General features: G+C 36.7%; 1 protein-coding gene across 1 annotated transcript in view; it reads right to left on the minus strand.

Annotated features, from left to right (window-relative positions):
* Window positions 1-23576, minus strand: part of LOC145690849 (uncharacterized) — a 269031-nt gene that overhangs the window by 32248 nt on the left and 213207 nt on the right. The window contains exons 24-25 of the mRNA XM_081766211.1: window positions 10781-10986; window positions 5650-5800 (exon numbers count right to left, since the gene is read on the minus strand). Of these exons, the coding sequence (XP_081622337.1) occupies window positions 5650-5800; window positions 10781-10986 (357 nt within the window). The remainder of the gene's footprint in view (window positions 1-5649; window positions 5801-10780; window positions 10987-23576) is intronic.

Raw genomic sequence — 23576 nt, forward strand, 5'->3', positions numbered from 1 at the left:
ATTCTTACACATGTTACACTTCCTGTTGTAATCGATAATGTTCAGACAATAAATATTCTAAAATAGACTCATAATAAAAATCCTTACAAATAAGTCCTAATCCTGAATGTAAATCACCATCAACTTATTGCTAAGTTGGTACATAATTTTCTTACTTCATTTCCTTAATAAGTCAATATCCTCTCCAGTCCTAATCCATAACATTCTGTTACCTTCGCTTTTCCTTGCCAAAGTCTTACAGTCACTAACCCAACATGTCGACGCATATATCTAGCTTTCTTCAAGAGGCCCTTTTTCTTTCTGTCAAATTGCCATTCAGATACTTCTTCAGGTACATTCAGATGATTCTTATACTCTTTAATGATATCACTAACTGCATGAGTTTTTGGTAATATAAATACATGGTAATAGAAATCTCGTTAATACCTGCGGATGGATAAACCTGACCATGTCTCTAGAACTGGAAAATTCTCGTAAGTTTGAGCACCGTACCCTTATATAATATCTCACGGGCAAAGGAAAATCACCTAAAGAGATTTTCGAAGATATGTCGTCGACATTCAAAGATTCTGGGCCTTCGTATACCATGGTCAACAACTGGGTACGTCTAATTCAAACAGAGCAAATGAACTGTGAAGATAACCCTATCTAGGGCGTCTTGTGGCGGTGGTCACGGAAGGAAAGAGAGAAAAATTAGCCAAAATAATTCTTGTCGACCAAAAAATAAAATTGTGACAGATAGCAGAAGAGCTGCATTTTAGTAAAGAACGGGTGGGTTAAATTTTGGAAAAAGATATTTAAATCTTAAAAAAATTAGCGCGGTGGGTACCGAAAATGCTCACACTGCTTTACAAGGTACGATAACTGTTGAAGCACAAAGATTTTTATGAATTAGCTGGAGACAAACTCGACGAAAGTTGCAATCGTATCGTGACTATAGATAACACTTGAATTCACCAACAATATCTGGAGTGTAAAAGGAGTCTATCCAGTGGAATAAAAAAGGTAGAAAGGGCGCCAAAGAAATTCAAAATGGAAAAGTCGGATTTGAAGCTTATGGTTTTCGGTACAGCAAAGTGTTTTGCTGATCGATTATCTGCCAATGGGAACTACGATGAATGGTCAATACTACGTAACTTTATTGGCAAAGATTTGTGAGGCAGTCTTACAAAGGAATGTAAGAAATGTGGATGACGCACCAGTTCACACAGATCGAGTTTTGAGGCAGGTCGTTAAAGATACAGACTTTACAGAGATATACCACCTACCTTACAGCCCAAGTCTGGCTTGGAGAGATTTTTTTTTGTCGTTCCAATCTAGAAGAGGAGTTATGACGCTGAACATTTGGAGATGAGAACGAAATGAAGCCAAGCGTAGAAACCCATTTTAAAAGCAAAGAAAATGAATATATTTTCGGCGATATTAAAAGACTGTATGCGCGATGTGAGAAATGCAAATCATTCGTGGGAAATTATATTTAGAAATATTTTTAATTGCAACTTTTCTCTTATTTAATATCTTAAGCCATGAATTTACTAGCCGACCTCTACATAATAAATGAAGGACTAGTTATTGACAGAACCTTGTATATTCTCCGTTAGAGTTCCGAGGTATGTCTTTCTATAATGCTAGTTGAAAATTGATTTCTGGAAATATTTCTCTCTCCATAATCTGCAAAATTCGAGTTCTAGAAATATTGCCTCCAATGCTTTCTGTTGAAAATAGAGTTATAGAGGTATTTTGTCCAATGTTTTCTATTGAAAACAGAGTTATAGAGGTATTTATTCCCATGTGTTCTCTTGAAAATAGAGTTCTAAAGACATTTCTTTCCATTTCACAGTTGAAACTCGTTTCTTGTAAGTAATAATCGATCAGATTCGGTAAATGTCTAGAAATAGAGTGGTGCTGTCACCGCTGTTTCTCTTCGAATTTCTAAGCAGGAGGAGAGTAAAGTCGGCTGGCAGTCAGACTTAGAAATTTTAGTGGGAGAAATAAAAGAGAAAGTAGAAGAATGCAGTAGACAGCAGGTTTATTAAAAATCCAGGGTCATAGGCCAACTTAATTGTAAGTAAAAATACAAAATAAATCTAAAAAGAGGAAAGTTGTTGGCTTTCAATCTAAATTTATTATTGTTTCAATCAAACTGGTCATTTGGTCTCTACACTAGTACGGCATTCTGTATTGAATGAAAGAAGAAGAAATGCCACCTCAGAATCCAGGAATACAGGACTGTTGGGAAGCGGATATTTGTACTACATTGTTGCACGTTCCCTTTACCATTTCTGCATGTCTTTACGCAGTGGTTATTCTAATTTATTAACAACCGGTCATATATATGGCAAATTTTAGTCTAACGATCTTTGTTTTTAGAAATACTTACAACTATAGAGTTAAACATTGATCTCTCAAAACAAGATTAAGCGTTTATTTCTTAATCTCAAACGCTCACATATTAAGAATGAGAACTGGGATGACATCAGTGTAGTGGTGAGGATTATTCATATTTGAAAGGCATACAAACCATTATCCACAATTGCCGAACCATTGCTGGATTAAGGTCTTTCCAATACTGTTTGACAACCTTCTATCTTCGAAAATTCGCTTCCAAGATATTCGGAGTGCTGCCTAGTTTCGTCTCATAAGGATGCTATGTATGTTCTACTTGTCACTTGCAGTATCCAGTATATAATTTGCTTTTGTCTATCTTGTCTTTGTGTTTGTTTAATAAAAAAGTCATATCTATTTATTTACCTATCCATCTACTTTCTCTCTCTCTCTTTATATATATATATATATATATATATATATATATATATATATATATATATATATATATATATATATATATATATATATATATATTGAGTATTGGAAAGACCTTAAACCAGCAATGGTTCGACAATTGTCGAAAATGGTATATATGCGTTTTAAATATGAATAACCACTACACTCATGTCATCCCAGTTCCCACTCTTGATACCTGGGCATTTGAGATTAAGAAATAAACGTTTATATCTTATTCTCAGAGATCATATGTTTAACCCTATAGCTGTAAGTATTCTTAAAAACAGAGATCGTTAGACTAAAATTTACTGTTCCTGGGCATAACACGGTAAAATTTACGGCTATGTCTGCGTGTAACAAACGGTTATGCGAACTCAAAATATTTTAACAATCAGTTCTAGCAAATCGCGCGAATCGGCTGAACAGCAGCACTGTTTTTATGTTTTTATTCGAGCGATCTCCTGAAACAAAATGTCCCTTTTTTATCTAACATTTTTTCTGGGCGGCTTGCTACCGTGAAGCCAAAGCAAACGGTGTGATTGAAAAGATCCGATATTTCCGATATTTTACATTTCAATCAACCCTTCTCAAACACTTTTCTCTTTCCATTTTATCGTATCTTTATTCATAAAAAGAAGCTGGCTATGTTCTCGCACTTTTGATGCATTTTGTATTTTATGCTAAGTTCGAAAATCAGTAATATACATTGAAAATATATAGCTTGTTCCTACAACCTAATTCAAAAGTATGCTGCACCGGATTCCACGTTAATCAGTAGGTCCACGTCTGATATAGCCTCGCTATTGAAAGGGACTTTAAATCAAAATCAACTCAACTCAACTTTTTCTTTGCTCCTTTTATGTAACCATAATATTTTTTTCTCTCTGTCTCTCTTTATATATATATATATATATATATATATATATATAGCTGCAATTCTGGTGCGGGTGGCAATCCTGCACAACATTCTACTTAATGTTAATCGAAAACCTCCCAATGGTCCTGGCCTACGATTTCAAGTTTTTATCAGTTTTTATTGTCGACATATTATGTTGCTGCCATTACAAAATTACAAAGCACTGAAAATTCAAGAATAGTTTCGTAAACTTATTTTGGGTATTGTATAAGGAGGAACCTAGAAACAATATAAAATAGATACCGCTCCAAAACTAGAAAGTATTCCTGTACAGAAAAGACATCTTAAGGACTTTAGTATACAAAGCCTGAACTAAACAATAATCTCCAAATCGGAAGCTTTAGGAAGTATATACATCCAGGAAAACAAGAGATCTTGGGGAATACTGAGACTTAATTCGGAAGGTGAAAGCTAGGAGAGAAAGTGTGTAGTAAGTTCAACGACAGATTTCTCGCAGCAGATACAACTATAGTTGTGCCATTATATAAAGAATCCTCCAATCACGTAGTTTTACCGTCTAAAGTAAAAAAATTCTCTTTATCAGGGTCTAGGTCAAAACCCCCACAGCCAAAACCCCCACACTCAAGAAATTGTCAAAACGCCCACACGATCGGTCATAACTCCCACACAAATGGACAAATCCCCCAAACGCACGAACGGTCAAAACCCCCACAGCCAAAACCCCCACACTCAAGAAATGTCAAAACGCCCACACGATCGGTCATAACCCCCACACAAATGGACAAATCGCCCAAACGCACGAACGGTCAAAACCCCCACAGCCAAAACCCCCGCACTCAAGAAATGTCAAAACGCCCACACGATCGGTCAAAATTCCCACACAAATGGACAAAACTCCCACACATAGCAACGGTCACAATCTCCACATAAAACGACAAAACCCCCACACAAATGGACAAAACCCCCACACAATCGGACAAATCCCCCACACTCTGAAAATATCGTGATTGCACGTCTTTGTTGCGGCTCTTTACGACGCCCACTTTAGTGTTTCTGTCATTACAAAACAGTGCAAGAAGAATAGTTGCAATATCGGTTTAAGTGGAATAAAAAATGTTATTAAAAAGTACAAGGGGAAGACATACAACCAGGTTCATTTCAGAGTGCGGGAGATTTGACCAATTGTGTGGGAGTTTTGTCCATTTGTGTGGGAGTTATGACCGTTGGAGGTTATGACCGATTACCAGTGTGGGGGTTTTGGCTGTGGGGGTTATGACCGTTCGTGTGTTTGGGAGATTTGTCCATTTGTGTGGGGGTTATGACCGTTTGTGTGGGCGTTTTGACATTTCTTGAGTGTGGGTGTTTTGGCTGTGGGGGTTTTGACCGGTTCCCCTTTATCATTGGATGCTGATCATTTCGTGCTATTGAAAACACTCAGTGGCTGCCACATCACGCAAATAAGCATCAGATATTCACCTGTAAGATACTATGGAAGTTCAGGGACACGCGCTTAATTGGAACATAGCATTAACTCCACGTACTCCCAGATCAGCGAGGGTAAAGAAGGGGGTTGGACCAGCGCAGGAGTAACAATGGTGGAAGTATAGTAAGTATACTACATTACATTTACAATGTTGGGATATGTATATCCTATTATTTAAGATCTTGCACGACTACTATTAAGTAAACTTTCATAGGTGTTGAATAGTCATATCAAATTTGGGGCGATATCAAACGCATCCCAATTAAGTCTAGAACATTTATTCTACTACTAATCCCTAGACATTTACTGCTCATAACACTCAGGATGTCATATTAACTGCGTTACAGATATTTGGCTAGCTACACTATACCCTCAATAATTAGATACTCCTTAGCTTTAAGTCAATACAGAGAGAAGTTTTTTCGCATATTAATACGTAGATATTAGAGTCCTTAAATAAATTATATTGATATTAGTTGATATGTGTAATTTTGTAAAATCTCACCTCAATCTCACCAACAATGAAAGCATGTTCCTCACGAGCCAACGACATGAGCTTCTGTTTCACATCGGCACGTATGGTATTACCATCATTAAGTTCGTCATCATAGTTGCTCTCATTAGCATCCAAAACTCTCACCAGCACAAAGTAAGCACTGGAAGAAAGAAATTGATAGGTTAGGAGGAAAGAGCTATCTGTGATACGATATACAAGGGCATAGGGTTACAAGTCATTAAAATACAGAGGTTCTGCCACATGAAACAATTTTTAGAAAGCTGCCAAAAGCTCGTTGAATTGAAACTTAACCTAAGCTAAGATCAAAAACGAGCCGAGATGAACCGTACCAGAAGCACCAGATATGCAAAGCCTTGGAACACAAGTCTGTTCTCGAGCCAAACCTGTCCTCGGCCGAGGTTGGCCAGCAAACATAGTGAACTTCATTTATTCGACGATGAGCTATTTTTCAATCAAATTTCGTTCAGACCTGACCAGTACTTACAGAGAAATGAAATACCACATACTAGCCGAGTCGAGGCTGTCCGTGGCTGAGCTCGGCCATCAAATATAACGGACTTTGTTCCTTAGAGCATGGACTACTTGCCCACCAAACTTAACTCAGATTTAGCCATTTTTTACCGATAAATAAAGTACCACTGACAGACGCACACATACATATATACATAGACATTCTCCCGGTGTAAAATTGTAAGCTTGTTTATACTTTCACCTTGAGCTAACAAACGAAAGGGACATTGGTAGAGCCTAAAGAGAGATCAATGGCGCAATCAGTACAGAAGGTAATAAGGTCCACCTCTTGGTAATTTTGAACATATTTCACCTTTTAGATCTGTATGTAAACCTCCTTTCAGAGCTTAAATAATTCATCTTCATACACTGTCAACAACTGTTATAATGTTAAAAAACAGTGTTAACTTTTCCGTTTATTTAAGTCCGTACAAACATAATATCTGTTTTTCTCACAATTTTGGTAACTGGGCTTCATTTCTTTGTACACTAAATGCTCCAAATGAAAAATACAAACTCTTTAATTTGCGTGATCCTGGGGTTTAAAAATTAATGTCTGTATGTCATGAATAATTTCTGGGGTAAAAGGGCAAATGATTTAATTTGATTCGAATTGTGACCTTAATTAAAACAAAGCTTAATTAAACCTCCGCGTGTAAACACCAATTATGGACAAATAACTTATCCCACTATATGTCAAAGACACAGCTCGTTCACAAAGACACAAACCTCACATACTCTGTAAATTGACACTAACGAAAATCATTTAGATAGATGGGTCGCTAACGAAAAGTCACACATCAGGAACCCTTTTCTTCTTTCCATATTGGAATTGTGATATCTCTGTCATAAAGGAAGGCAAGAGACCTTCGATGGAATCGATCAACTGATTGACGGATCATCTGGTATTCCATCAATAGCTTTTGATTTATCTTCGCCTCTTGTTCCACTACAAAATTATCACTTCTCCTGTTCCCACTTGCTACTATTACTTCTCTCAAAGTGCATGCCATTGCCAGTAATTATAGTCATTTTTGGAAAACAGTTCTACCGTATAGTACAGATGCTAATCACTGATGACTGTGCAGTCTTCCACGTAACAACATGCATCTCAGAAGGTCAAACCTCTTCAGGTCTAGCTTGAGGAGCATCAGGTTGGCGCTTCAAGACCTCCTCTGCTCTTCCGTTTTTCGAGTTTATAATTGAATACCTACAGTCTGATTAACAACAGAGATTCTCAAGATTTTCTCCTCTCATTACTCACTCAACTCGTAAGTACTATCTACGTGAAAAAATATTTTGTTCTTTGGTAATGGTGATGAAGGCTCATATCAGGTACGAGTTCTCTTGGATATATGATCATCATACGTGATTTTCGATGCGAGAGAAGTGGGTTCGTTTCCCATGGGATCTCATGCGATGCCGGCTGCATCTTAATTTATATATCCACTTAATATAGTGAAAACGCTTAAAGAGGCGCAAGACTCTAAGTCAACCAACCAACCAAATCACCTGAAGTGAGGCGGATCCTTATATTAATTTGAGTTTACGTAGTATTGTTGTACAAAATTACATATTGTTAAAGTATCTTGCATTTTACCGTCTTTCTTAGCACTTGCTTGTTTCATGTTTTTTTTTTTGTTACTTATCATTGTTTTCCATGTATCGATTGTTTAGATTAACTTAAATTATCTAACAACAAGATTTAAACGCATGATTTCATTTTTTTTTTTACAAAAAGTATGCTTTCTATCAAATTATGATTAACCTTTATCTGAAATACCAGTTTTTTCCACACGGGGAGGATAAAGTTTATGGAATAAATCATATTTTAAAGTAAAAAAGTGAGTGAATTAAATATAAAAGAGGCCTTACCCCTGTCAACATTAGTGAAATAAATAAATGACAAGAGAAATGCCTTGGACATTGCAGCTGCCAATATGACTGTAATGAATAAATAAATAAATAAATAAATAAATAAGGAATGGCAAAGCCTTCAGCGTTATGCCTCTTTACATGATTAAAATAAATCAATAACTAAGAGCAACGTCTTTGCATTGCAAGTCCGTGGGCCAGGCGACATGTCCCATCTTGCCTAAACTTGGGCTTAATGGTAATTAAGACTGTCAAAAATCACCTTGGCGATACCAAAACTATGGATTCAACACATGATGCACAGCTGGGTTCGATTCCTTTCAGTATCATGCATATCGGATACCTTCTTAGGTCCACATATAATGCAGTCTTGCTGCTGAGAGAGATGTTAAATTCTAATCCACCATCGATAATACCAATCGTTTTGGAACTTATCCTTTTCTATGTTTGCATTCATTTTCATGTTCCTCCAAATTCTGACATCCCCGAGGTAGAAAAGTTTCTTATGCAATTAGAACAGGTGAAGGTCTATCTATGCCCTAGATTACACCTTCTTATTCGAAAAGCTGACGACAGACAGATACATAATGTCTATTAAAGAAAGATGAACTGGAACATGTACGGAAAGTCCTCCAGGTTAAAATTATCTTTAACTGTGCCCAACTGAAATATTGTAATATATACTCCTTCATTGGACTTGAATGAGTATGTCTGCCTCAAGGCAATTTCCTTTCGTTGCAGAAAGGCCAATGCCTAACAAATACATTCACAAAATATCTTCCGAAATAAAAACAATAACCTCTAAAAACAGACTTTAAGAAGGGTTTAAAATTGTAACCAAATATAGAATAAAACAAAATTAATGAATGTCAAATACAAAGGTAAGCAAGAAAGTTCTGTCGCTTTTTGTGGAGGTCTGTGTTCAATTGGCTCTCACACCGTGAGTTGAATGCAAATGGAGATAAGACGAAGGTCCAGTTGTTGTTGTGGGTATATTAAACATACCACCTGGTTGTGAAAGTTCAGTTACACCGTGAAGTTGCGTAAGGACAGAGTGATCATGGGACCTCCACAGAGTGTCTTAAGGAGGTGTATGCTCTACGAGTTAAAACTGGGATCAAACGCCGCTGCAGCGGGGCGGAAGATATGCCAGGCCTTTGGTGAGCGTGTCATGACTATGTGGACAGTGCGGCAGTGGTTTATCAAGTTGACGGACGGTGACGAAACACTGGAAGAACCACCACGTACCGGAAGACCAACGCATGCACAAAATGAAGAACTTCAGGCAGAAATTGAAGCGAACAGTGACCGGATATGTGAGGAACTCGGACTACAATTCACTGTCAATGGAGAAACCATTTGGTAGACTTCTATCAACTTCGGAGGTACTACAAGTTCGGTCGATGTATCCCACATTATTTGACTTCGGGTCAGAAGGCAACGCAAGCAGACACCTGTGTTTCTTCGTCCTCTTGTCTGACGTTGGATCCATTTCTGGACAGGGTGTTGACATGTCATGAGAAGTGGGTCCTCTACGAAGTCCATGGCGCCATCCTCATTGGCTAGCAACTCATGAACCGGTTCAAAAACAGACAAATCTAGCACTGCATGAGAAGAAGTTATTCATGTGTGTTTATTGGACTGCTCGCGGCATCATGAACCGGAAACTGCTACCAGCTGATCAGAGGATCAATGCAATTGTGTACGGTAAGTTGTTGAGCCGTGTTTAAGAGAAACTCAAAACTCTGGAGCCAACACTTCTGAATCGCAAAGAGGTCCTTCTGGTACAGGACAACGCTAAGCCTCACATGGCTAGGATGACCCGGGACACCATACTACGCCTTGGATGGGAAACACTATTGCATCCGCCATGCTACCCGAACATTACACCTTCCGATTATCACTTGTTGCATTTCTTGGACAATCATCTTAAAGAATACCAGTTTGAATCCCTAGTAGAGGTGCAAAATGTAGTTGATAATATTTTCGCTTCATGGTCCACCGAGTTCTACCGTAATAGAATCCATGACTTTCCATAATGTTGGCAAAAGTTCGGTGATGCTAATGGGGACTATTTTTGATCTTCCAGATACGTCTTAGGTGACATATCGATGTGCGAAGGTGGTAGGTGAAAAAGTGACAGAACATTCTTGGAACCTTTATATAATTAATAGATTCTTGAAATATAAGCTAACAAAGAAAACAATTAGAAAGTAAGTAAGAAGAAAAATACCTACTACTACTACTACTACTGATATAATAATAATAATAATAATAATATTAATAATAATAATAATAATAATAATAATATCACAAGGGAAGACAAAAAGCAAAATTCTCAGAGAATGTGTAATATTTAATCTCACGAATAAAGGCTAGTATTTATTCACTAAAATGCTCATCATTCCTGAAAAAAAGTTAAAATTGCCTGACAGTCTTAATTATTTTGTACAGTCTGAGTATTTCGGGCATTCTATGAAATGGTACTTTGATTGGCCTATTTTTTACCTGCTTGCGACTTTTTGATTAGTTACAGAGCTCGGAGCAAGGGAGAAAGTGCTCCATTGAAACACCTGCGAAGGCGATGTTTTACTCTATCATTTCTTACTTAAAACGTTATCAGGCAAACGTTATAAACCACATTTTTTATAGTTATTGCCGTAGGGAAAATCGACTTCTGTTCTATCGTATTCTAAATATTATAGTATATTATTAGAGTATAAACATTACATACCTTCTGTTTGTAAGCTTTGCGTTCGCAGGAGGCAGCTGTATATCGAAGCTTGTGTTGGTGACCGTATAATTTAAAACAATCACCTTTCCCTCAATCACAGGTGAAAATAGTCCTGTCTTTCTGACTATTTCTGCTGCTTCACCAAGAACAGTGGTCATCCCATTTATTTTAAACTTGTAATATGTTGATGGTTCCAAATCTGCCGCCTACAATGAATAAAACAAGTTTCTTTTAATGGAAATTATGTTGTACAATGTCGCACTGGGAATCTGACTTAAAAAGCAAGTACACCAGAGGTCCATGCGGTAGCCAACAGAACACTCCCATCTAGTCTAGTGCCTAGTGTACCCCTTTGGTGCCAGGAGTTTTCGGTTGGTCTACGAATGGAAAACACTGAATATACTCATTCCTCTTTACACTGCACAAGGACGCCTCATATAGACTTAGAGCTGGGAAAGGATGCCAAATTTCAATGGAAAAAAGCAATCTGTAATTGGAAAAGTGAGTTAGAAATCACGGTTTCAAGAAATTATGAATTAGAGGAAGAACAATTTTGATCAGTTTTTTGAGTTTACAAACGATAACTACTTAGAAATATGTTTTGTTTACTCAGGGTAAATCGAGAAAAGACAAGAAACTATATAAGCTATGTTAAAAATGTTGATGAAATATACGAAAACAAAGAGATTGAAACTAATAGGCTGGCCTGTACTTCCCAAACTCAAAATTTAGTTAAAAATATATACTTTCAATGTATTACTAAATACATGTAATTGGCATCTCACTCTTGATAAATAAGTAAGATTGACCAGCACTGTCCATAGTGTGCCACGATTATAAGTTCGTGTTTGTAGTAAGTGTGTGTTTTCTGTTCATTGCAAAGGGAAATAATGAATGGTATATGAAACGTAAAGCTTCATTTCTCTCATTTCGGGTAACGTACCCGAGTTTACGTCATTAGCAAAGTTCTTGCTGAAGTTACAGAACCAAGCTACAGTTATATCGTGGATGATTGCATACCGGAATGATTGAGGGACCGAAACTAGTGTTTCATCGTGGATAACTGCGTACCTAAGTGATTGAGAGGCCGTAAAAACAATTCCATTAATTTCATCGTGGATTATTGGATATCAGAATGATTGAGAGACTGTAAAATGCAGTTCCTCGTAGATGACTTCATACAGGTATTATTCAGACACCGTAAGATACAGTACCATCATGAATGATTGGATATAGAATGATTGGATATTAAATGTAAAATAGAAAAAGATGTGATTTTCACGTCTGTCAACTTGACCCCCACACTTTGAGCACTAACGATAAAATTAGTGTCAATCGTTAGTGCATCGTTAGTGCTTCTTAGTGCACCAACCCCTAACGTTAGTGCTTAATTAGTGTAGGAGCTACAAGCAAAAAAAACTTTGGGGGGGGGGCAAGTTCACGCTGCCCCCTACTTCAACCACTAACGAAATAATTAGTGCCATTCGTTAGTGCATCGTTAGTGCTTCCTAGTGCAACAACCCGTGACGTTAGTGCTTCATTAGTGTAAGTCCTAGAGCCAAAACAATGCACACTGCCCCCCCACTTCAAGCAATAAGGAAAGGAATAGTGCCGTTCGTTAGTGCATCGTTAGTGTATCTAGAAAATACTAAATGTTTCGTTAGTGCTTCACTATTAGTGTAGATATAGCCAATTATAAGTCACGAAACTCCCATAAGAAATGCATGGGGAATTTTTCATTGCGTCAAATTACCACCAAATTGCAAAGCACTATTGACCTCTTCTAGTGCAATCGTTAGTGCATCGTTAGCACTTCTTACTGCAAAACCCGCTAACGTTAGTGTTTCATTAGTGTAGAAATTATAAAGAAAAAAAACATTTGGGGGGTCAAGTTCACGCTGCCCCCCACTTCAAGCATTACGATAAAATTAGTACCATTCGTTAGTGCATCGTTAGTGCTTCTAGAAAACACTTATAGTTTCGTTAGTGCTTAAATATTACTGTGGTTATGGCTAATTACATGTCATGAAACTCCCATAAGAAATGCATGGGGAATTTTTCATTGCGTCGAATTACCGCCAAATTCAAAAGCACTAATGATCTCTTTTAGTGCGATCGTAAGTGCATTGTTAGTACTTTTTAGTGCGCCAACCCTAACGTTAGTGCTTCATTAGTGTAGGAACTACAAGTGAAAAACCCTTTGGGCCTAGCTTGAACTTGGCCCCCCCACTTTGAGCACTAACGAAAAGATTAGCGCCCTTCGTTAGTATATCGTTAGTGCTTCCGGAAAATACTAATAGTTTCGTTAGTGCTTCACTATTAGTGTAGATATAGCCAATTGAAAGTCACGAAACTCCCATAAGAAATGCATGGGGAATTTTTTATTGCGTTAAATTACCGCCAAATTCAAAAGCACGAATGACTTCTCGTAGTGCAATCGTTAGTGCTTATTAGTGCACCAACCCTAACATTAGTGCTTCATTAGTGTAGGAACTTCAAGTAAAAAACCCTTTGAGACTAGCGTGAACTTGGCCCCCCAGCTTGAGCACTAACGAAGAGATTAGTGCCATTCGTTATTGCTTTGTTAATGCTTATGTAAGATACTAATAATTTCGTTAGTGCTTCACTATTAGTGTAGATATAGGCAATTATAAGTCACGAAACTCCCATAGGAAAAAGATGGGGATTTTTTCATTAGGTCAAATTCTCACGAAATTCAAATGCAGTAGTTGTCTCTTCTCGTGGCATCGTTAGTGTTTCGTTATTGCTTGCTAATGTACCAAGTCCGAACATTAATGCTTCTCATCGTGAATGCTTTTATTGACTAGCGTATAGTTAGCTTCCCCTAAGTTTTATTTTCTACCGTCCATACTGTTGATGCACTAATGTTTGGCGTTCTGCAATAAGAGGTACTAACACTACATTATACTATAACCATTACACTATATGTGGTTATTAGTGCTTTTAAATATGTGGGAAATTTACAAAATGAAAAATGCTGTGTCTAAATTTAGCCCCGCACGATTCTCAAGTGCTAGTAAAACTATTTACATGTTTAGTGCTAAGTAATTTCACATTAGTGCACTAAACAGTAACGATAGCACTATCATACTTTAGTAGTTATTAATGAATAACTCGTTTGGGGCTAACTTTAGATTTTTCAACTTTTACACATTTTTTTTAGTACTTGTGCCACAAAAGTGGGACTAACATCAGTGGGTAGTGCATTAATAGAGCCCTATTAAACACTGATTGCTGTCATAGTTTAGGAGTTATAAGTGAATAACACATTCCAGGCTAAATTTAAATTTATCGAAGTTTACAATAATTGTCTCACAGAGGTGGAATAATCGTCAAAGGTTAGCACAGCGTTAGTGAAATTGTAATTTGGGAATTATTAATGAATAACTCGGACGAGACTGAATTTAAAAGTATCGAAAAACACTAATTTTCTCACAAAGGTAGGACAAACTTTAAAGGATAGTGCATCCTTAACGCTTCAAAAAATAAGAAGTACTAACGTTAGTGCTATCATATTTCTGGACTTATTAATGAAAACTCAACCCGGTCTAACTTTAGGTTTTTTAACTTAAACAGTTTTACAGTAATTGCAACAAAAAAGTAGGACAAACACAAGCGCTTACTGCATTGGTAGAGCCTATGAAACATTAAGCATTCTCGTTAGTGCTTTCATGAATAGTCCGGATAGGGCTGAATTTAAATTTTCGAATTTCACACTAATTGTCCCACAACGGTAAGATAACCGCCGAAGGTTAGTGACTGTTTAGTGGTTCATGAAACACTAATCACTTAACGTCACTGCCGTCACAGTTTAGGAGTTTTACCAAATAACTCGAGCGGGGCTAACTTCAGTTTTTTTCAATTTTTACACAATTATTGTAAAATTCGATAAATTTTAATTGAGTTCCGTCCGAGTTATTCACTGATAACTCCTAAACTGTGATAGCACTATCGTCAATGCTTAGTATTTTTGAAGAACTAAAAAGGCACGATCCTTTAGCGATTATCCTACCTTTGGATTAACAATTATTGTAAAATTCGAGAAATTTGAATTTAGGCTCGTGCGTGTTATTCGTTAATAACACTTAAATTATAACACTAGCATTAGTGCTTATTCAGCGGAGGACTAAACGCTGGTTTGGTCCATTTCTGTCAGACAATTAACGTAAAATTGTACATAATTTAAAGATCTAAAGTAGCCCCCCTCCGAGTTATTCATTTTTGACCCCTAAACTATGATAGCAGTAACATTAATGCTTAGTGTCTTTCAGAGCACTAACGATGTACTAATCCTTGACGTTTGTTCAACCTTTGTAGGATAATTATTGTAAAATTAAATTTAGCACAGAGTGAGTTATTCACTTATAACTCTTAAACTATAATCGCGCTAACACTAATGCTTCGTGTTTCGGGAAGCAATAAGGATGCACTAACTTTTGACGTCTATCTCACCTTTGTAGGACAATAATTGTAGAATTAGAAAGAATTCAATTTAGTCTTGCAAATAATGTTCACTAATGTAGAGTTGAATCAAAGCACTAACGTTAGAGTTTAGTGTACTAATGGGTACTAACAATGCACTAACCATGTCAAACGTTTTTTTAGTATTTGAGATGCGTGCGGGACTAAATTTAGACACGTAGCATTTTCCATTTTATAAAATTCTTCCACCAAATTTAAAAGCACTAATAACCATATATTAGTGTATTGGTTACTATTACGTTCGGGAATTTAACACAATGAAAAATACCCCATGTATTTTTATGGGAGTTTCGTGACTTATAATTGGCTATATCTACACTAATAGTGAAGCACTAACGAAACTATTAGTATTTTCTACAAGCATAAACGATGCACTATCGAATTATAATAACCTTTTCGTTAGTGCTTAAACTGGGGGGCAAAGTTCACGTTAGGCTCAAAGGATTTTTTTACTTGTAGTTCCTACACTAATGAAGCACTAACGTTGGGCTTGGCGAACTAAAAAGCACTAACGATGCACTAAGGATTGCACTAAAACAGATCATTAGTGCTTTTGAATTTGGCGTTAATTTAACGCAATGAAAAATTCCCATGCATTTCTTATGGGAGTTTCGTGACTTACAATTTTCTATATCTACACTAATAGTGAAGAACTAACAAAACTATTAGTATTTTCTGAGAGCACTAACAATATACTAACTAATGGCACTAATCTTTCGTTAGTGCTCAAAGTGGGAGGCCAAGTTCACGCTAGGCTCAAAGGGTTTGTACTTGTAGTTCCTACACTAATGAAGCACTAATGTTATTGTTGGCGCACTAATAGGCACTAACGATTGCACTAAAATATATCATTAGTGCTTTCGAATTTGGCGGTAATTTGACGCAATGAAAAATTCCCCATGCATTTCTTAAGGGAGTTTCGTGACTTACAATTGGCTATATCTACACTAATAATGAAGCACTAACGAAACTATAAGTATTTTCTGGAAGCACTAACGATATACTAACGAAGGGCACTAATCTTTTAGTTAGTACTCAACGTGGGGGGGCCAAGTTCACGCTAGGCCCAAAGTGTTTTTTACTTGTAGTTCCTGTACTAATCAAGCACTAACGTTAGGGTTGGTGCACTAAGAAGTACTAACGATGCACTAACAATTGCACTGAAAGAGATCATTAGTGCTTTCGAATTTGGCGGTAATTAAACGCAATGAAAAATTCCCCATGCATTTCTTATGGGAGTTTTGTGACTTACAATTGGCTATATCTACACTAATAATGAAACACTAACGAAACTATTAGTATTTTCAGAAAGCACTAACGATATACTAACGAATTACACTAATCTTTTCGTTAGTGCTCAAAGTGGGGGGGCCAAGTTCACGCTAGGCCCAAAGGGTTTTTCACTTGTAATTCCTACACTAATGAAGCACTAACGTTAGGGTTGGTGCACTAAAAAGTACTAACGATGCACTAACGATTGCACTGAAAGAGATCATTAGTGCTTTTGAATTTGGCAGTAATTTAACGCAATGAAAAACTCCCCATGCATTTCGTACGGGAGTTTCGTGACTTACAATTGGCTATATCTAAACTAATAGTGAAGCACTAACGAAACCATTAGTATTTTCTGAAAGCACTAACGATATACTAACGAATAGCACTAATCTTTTCGTTAGTACTCAAAGTGGGGGCCAAGTTCACGCTAGGCCCAAAGTGTTTTTACTTGTAGTACCTGTACTAATCAAGCACTAATGTTAGGGTTGTTGCACTAAGAAGCACTAACGATGCACTAAGGATTGCACTACAAGTATTCATTAGTGCTTTTGTATTCGGCGGTAATTCGACGCAATGAAAAATTCCCCATGCAATTTCTTATGGGAGTAATTAGTCATAACCACACTAATATTTAAGCACTAACGAAACTATAAGTGTTTTCTAGGAGCACTAACGATGCACTAACGAATGGTACTAATTTTATCGTTAATGCTTGAAGTGAGGGGCAGCGTGAACTTGCTCCCCCCAAATGTTTTTTTCTTTATAGCTCCTACACTAATGAAGCACTAACGTTAGCGGTTTTTGCAGTAAGAAACGCTAACGATGCACTAACGCTTGTAGTAGAAGAGGTCAATAGTGCTTTCGAATTTGGCGGTAATTTGACGCAATGAAAAATTCCCCATGCATTTCTTATGGGAGTTTCGTGACTTATAATTGACTATATCTACACTAATAGTGAAGCACTAACGAAACATTTAGTATTTTCTAGAAGCACTAGCGATGCACTAACGAACGGCACTATTCCTTTCCTTATTGCTTGAAGCGGGGGGGGGGCAGTGTGTACCATTGTTTTGTCTCTAGGGCTTACACTAATGAAGCACTAACGTCACGGGTTGTTGCACTAGGAAGCACTAACGATGCACTAACGAATGGCACTAATTATTTCGTTTTTGCTTGAAGTGGGGGGCAGCGTGAACTTGGCCCCCCAAAGGTTTTTTGCTTGTAGCTCCTACACTAATTAAGCACTAACGTTAGGGGCCAAGTTCACGGACCTGTGATTTTCAGGTGACGTTTGTTCAGTTGATTGTAGAAATGTTAAGTAAGCGATACCGAGAACGAGAAATATTTTCCAACCCCACCCACTCAAAATTAACGAAAGACCCTAGAAAGTCTCATAGTAGCGTAATCTGTAAAAATTGTTGAAAAGTATCTCCCCGACCAGATATACGAGAGCTGGCATTAGTGAATCCATTGTGTCTTGTGTTTTGAGACCTAAGAGATATACTTTTCAAATTGATTCGTGTCTATGAACCACACGATCAAAGTTCTAACAGACGCTTTGACTGTGAGAATTTACTTTCCGGGAATGTAGAATCGCCGAATTTTAGTTTCGAAAACTGCATGATTCTATGAAGCTATGTTCCAAGTGAACAAAAGTGTTAATCTTTACAACTATGATTATGCTATTGTGCTACTGAAAACTCTTGAATAGTTTGTCTAGAGACATGTTCAAAGTATGAATTCGAAACATTTTGGGCAACTGTTGGATCGGAAGAAGTATTAGTTATACCAACTTTGGAAGTACTTTGGATTGGTTTTGTGGGGATCTCTATGAATTTGAATTGTCAGTAGTGCGAAATTATCAATACAAATATCCTTCATACTAACATAACGGTGCACTATTTTACTGTGATTTTCCAGAGAGCAAAGTTTTAGCGATTATTGTTAGAACTACTAAGCAAGTGTTTCACAATAAGATAATCAGAATAGCCAACTAGTTCTCGTAGTTTCAGAACATGTGGCTCTTGAGTACGGAATTATTTGAAGGAAACGTTTACGTCCTTCTTCTACAAACTTTAAAGGCCTCAGCCAAATCATATTTCTTTGAAAAGTTTTCGATCTGAAGATTTGATAGAAATTTCTGACTAGCTGCTTGTGGAATTATTGTACCGAGATTTAATTATGTATATGCTCATTTCAGGATAACATTTCTCGTTAAGAAATTGTTCGTTTATTTAAAACACACAGTTGCACAATGAATATGTGAATGTAACTACGCCATGCACATACATGGTTTGTATCTGTTGATGTTTATCCAGCGTCGTAATAACTATTTCAAAGCTGCCTGAAATAACTGGTATTGGATTCATACTACGTTGCATAGTTCTCTTAGAAAATCAGTAAGAACGAAAATGTACCTATACCTATATAAATCAGGGTACGATGCTCTTGCTCTTCAGGATGATGCTTCTATTCTTCTCAAGTGGTGTAACTTTTCGAAACTTAATTTAAACCTCGAAAAATGTGCTTCTCTTACGATTTCTCTAAAAAACGGAACTTATAAACCACATCTACAAAATTGGTCATCAGAACATAAATCCTGTCACCTCTTTCAGAGATCTTGGTGTTACCATTGACAGTAAGCTTACTTTTGCGGATCATAAAAGCACAATATCTTGTACTGCTATGAGAAAACTAGGACTCCTTTATTGCTTCACGGACATAAAAAGTCCTATTCCTTAAGCTTGTTCTATAAGTCATATCTTACTCCCACTATTGAGTACTGTTCTCCTATCTGGTCTATGGCCTGCCCTACTCATCTGAAAAAAATAAATTCTGTAATTAATTTCTTTTTAGCCATTGTATCCTACCGAGTACCTCACCTTCGAACACTTCCAAAAAAATTATGTTTTAACATTTCTCAATATCAAATTTCCCCTAGTGAGAAACAAAATTTCTGACGTAATATTTTTGCATAAAGTTGTAAATAGCCATATATAATGTAAACAGTTATGAAGTCAGATCAATTTTCGCGTACCCGCTAGAACAACACGATCTAGTGATCTCTTTTACACTCGAGCTGCAAGAGTTAATATTGTCCAAAGGTCCCTTTTAAACCGAATTGTTGGCACCTATAATCAGTTACCAGAAACTGTAGACGTTTTTTCAAATAAGTATACCTTCAGATCATCTATAAATAAAACTATTTTTGTAATGTTGCCATTGTACTGTACCATCTTGATTTCAAATTGTTGTTCTATTGTTATGTTACATAATTGTTAAAATGTTTCAGTGTAAAATGGCCTAGTGCTGTATCTGAAACCTATTATAAATAAATAAATAAAAAATATTCAATACACAATCTCGAATGCAAACTCGTCAGCTGTTACGTGTATCAGGGCAATTTTGGGAGATATTTATTTCTCCTGGAAGCTGCATATGGATACTATTCTTGCATCCTCCGCACCCATAAAGTGACTGAACTTTTACATCTAACTCCCTTAAAAATGTTACCATAGTATAAGGGGAGTGCCGGTCCTGGGTTCGAGTTCCGGATGTCCGTATTCGAAGCGCCAGATTAATAATAATAATAGGATTCGAACCTTGGATCTCTCAAAGTCTCCTTTACATCAATCAAATGCACAAATTAGTGAATTGAAATAAGAGACTGGCAATAAACAAGTATCTTCACTCCTCCGCGGTCCTAAGATTCGGGCGTTAGACATATCAGAGGCATGAGCCGTATACCCACCGTCGCTGTTACGTCAGCTCCAAGTTACACTGATCAATACTTGTAAAAAGGTGCAAGGTAGGACAGGCATACGTGATTAACACCAGATGAGTAGTGGGAGGCGAAAGTAAATGTTTGGACTTATCTATTAATAGATACCTTACCTTCTGATAAACACTTTACGTCGCATACGCTTTAACTTGTACGCATTTCGACAGGTAAAAGAAAAACATCACATACGAAACACATCCTCTTATCACTATTTTAACTTTTAGAAATAATAACAAGAATTGTAGGTAACTTTGTATTACTATTCACTTCACTTTGATTACATCAACCACATATAAAACAACGCTAATATTTTCAGATTATGATTAGTATTTCATTCAAAACAAATTGGCCCTTATGCACGACTGCGGAACGATCTGTAAACGAAATAATACGTGAAGTTTCGATCGAACGACATTTTAACGCGCACGACGATTACGGCAACTACACGGAATAAAATTCACTAATGCACTTGTTACATATGAATGAGTTTTACGTCGTCTTCTATAAGTTTCCTCATTTGAAAACTTAACTATAATTGGTGAATATGTCTACGTTGCTAACTAACAGTTGGTGCTCTCCTTGACATTGCGGCTTGTGAATTATAGTTGTATGATTATGCGGTTTTCATTATTCACTAGTATGTGAAAAGGTACTGATTTGTTTACTTAAATTCGAGCGCTGTGCTCCTCAAATCATTTTATATTACCCTGGAAGCCAGACACTGAAACTTTACATATGTCGATACTTTTAGTGAAGACAGAAACTTGGTACATTTACTTCACATGGCGTCTGGTAAGACACACACCCGCTTCTTTTCTTGCGTCACATAGTTGCCAGTTCACAGCGCAAGAATACACGGACTAAACTAAAATATAGTTCGTAGAAAACATTAAGTTTTTGCTTTATTATATTGTTAATAATATATAATGAATGGTCCATAGGTTAATAGAAATCACATTAAAACACTGATTGTTCCAATAAGTTGTAAAATTGACGATTATTAATAGATTTTACATTGTCACGTAAAAATCTGTCATCGTCATGAGGGCTTGTGCGTAGGCGTTTACAACGAGAGTAGCTAAATTTTTCCTCCAAATATGGGCTGACGGGAGGAAGCAAGACTGACTAGAAAAGTGAGGTACCTTTTGGGTGACAAATTCCTGAGCATTGTTCTCTTCCAACTGTTAGCTGATTGCATTATATTTCTAAGAATTGACGCTGGGGAAATACGAGGGTTTGTTTAAAAATCCAAGCCAATCCATACTGTTATAATAGTATGACAACATTGGGAAGGTATTTGTCTAGACTTTATATTATTGTGTGCTTAAGCCGGTTTGATGCAGTTTGTATCTGCTTAAGAATGCAAATGCATTTAGTGTGAAGTTGTCTTACAAAGCAATCGCATCGAAATAGAACAAGAGTGTAACAAGGTTATGATACAAATAGGAAAAATCCATTACCGAAACGTAACAAATTGTGAGTGCACTGTATGGTGATACATCATTATTAAGAACCCAGATGTATCAATGGTTCAATTGTTTGAAATATGAACAGGAAAATGCTGAGGATGATGCCGATCCAGAACATCCTTGAACGGGGAAAGTATGTACAAATTTCAAGGAGTGAGGAAAGTATGTACAAATTTCATGGAGTGGTAAAAGCGATAGATATGTAACCACGTAGCAACTACAACCATGCTTGAGATAAAGAAAGGTTTAGATCAAGTTTAACCGAATACCTAAAGGAAGGCACCTATTTATTTTGAGAAATACCCCCAATTTTTGAACCAACAGGAAATATTACTATGAGGATCTGATAGGTACTGCAGTACCACAAAACAAATTCCTAAAATGCATCGTGGCGATCGATGAAACCTAACGCTCAACAATTCTGTACGACTACTTCAGAATTCATAAGTTTTTTGCACTCTCACACTAGCACAAAGTGCATCAAACCGTTTCAGACAAACACTAGTGGGAGGCGTACATAAAGATCTTTCCAGTGTTGTCATACTTCGGTAATATTTTGAAATGAGTTTTCTGTTTTGGTAAAGGTTCGATTACTTTATGTGGTCACTTTGTAATATGGTTAAATGAGAAAAAAAACGTTGTTATTGCTAATAAAAGGACCCAAAGAGGAAAGTTTAACCCTCGAAATTTATAAGCACAAAATCACATGTAAAATAAAGGTGAGAGCATTTTTCTTTTGAATTTGAGGTGAGAGCACGAATGCACTTTGAGGAAGTTTTCATATTTCTGTATTTGTCTGTTAATACTAAGAGTATGTTAACATTCAGTTTTTTTAGTCAACATTTAGTCTGCGTGAAAACTTATAATACGAATAAGAAGAATAAAAATACCTTACTTAAAGTCAGAGCCGGATTCAGAATTTTCTGACGGGGTGCATCATTAACTACCAGTACACTTGAATTAAATTTGAATTTTCAAAATGCCTTTAGGTGTCTTTGGTGTGAATGAAGAATTGCCCTAGAAATAGTAACTGTCTGCTGTCGGTGATTCCTTTCCCTTGTACTTTCAGAATATTGACTTAAACACTTGCTTTTGGGGAACTTTGGTTTCTTTTAATCCCAAATACAAAGATGACAGCAAAAGTTTCCAGAAAGTATTGCTATTTTCACTGCTAGCTTCTCGCTTTAGGTAGTATATATTTACAACGACAGGGAATGCACGTGCACATTTGCACCCCGGTAAATCGAGCCCCGCTTACAGTCATCACGTATAGCACTGGTTTGCTTGTAGAGTGTTAATGGTTGTATACGTTTTAGATACAAAAATGTGTATTTATAATGTCACATGGTGTTTGGCAGTTGAAAAAGCATGATGGGTAAAGAAGAAGGCTATACCATGGGCCGTTCCCGTGGAAATATTCGTAGTATGCGCTTAAAGGAGAACATGTGTCAGCATTAGGGAAAGACACAAAATAATAAATACACTCTGTTAGTTAGCTGTGTGTTTTGTTACATATATAGTATATAAATATCAATTTCTCTTACAACAGAAATACAGTACATTAAATTATCATTGGCACCAAACCCGATAATTTTAGCGCCACGTTTTTTTTTTTTCGAAACCTAAGCAATGAGAATTGACTGACAGTGGTGTTACCTTGTTCAGCTCAGTGTAATTTCTCGACTGATACGAGTCATATCATTGCATAGAATTTTAGAAAGACAGACTCAAATTAAATAATTAATGATAATTTTAGGTCATATCTCAT

Source organism: Thermobia domestica, chromosome 7 (assembly GCF_964235325.1).
Source record: "Thermobia domestica chromosome 7, izTheDome1.hap1.1, whole genome shotgun sequence".
NCBI classification, from domain to species: domain Eukaryota; kingdom Metazoa; phylum Arthropoda; class Insecta; order Zygentoma; family Lepismatidae; genus Thermobia; species Thermobia domestica.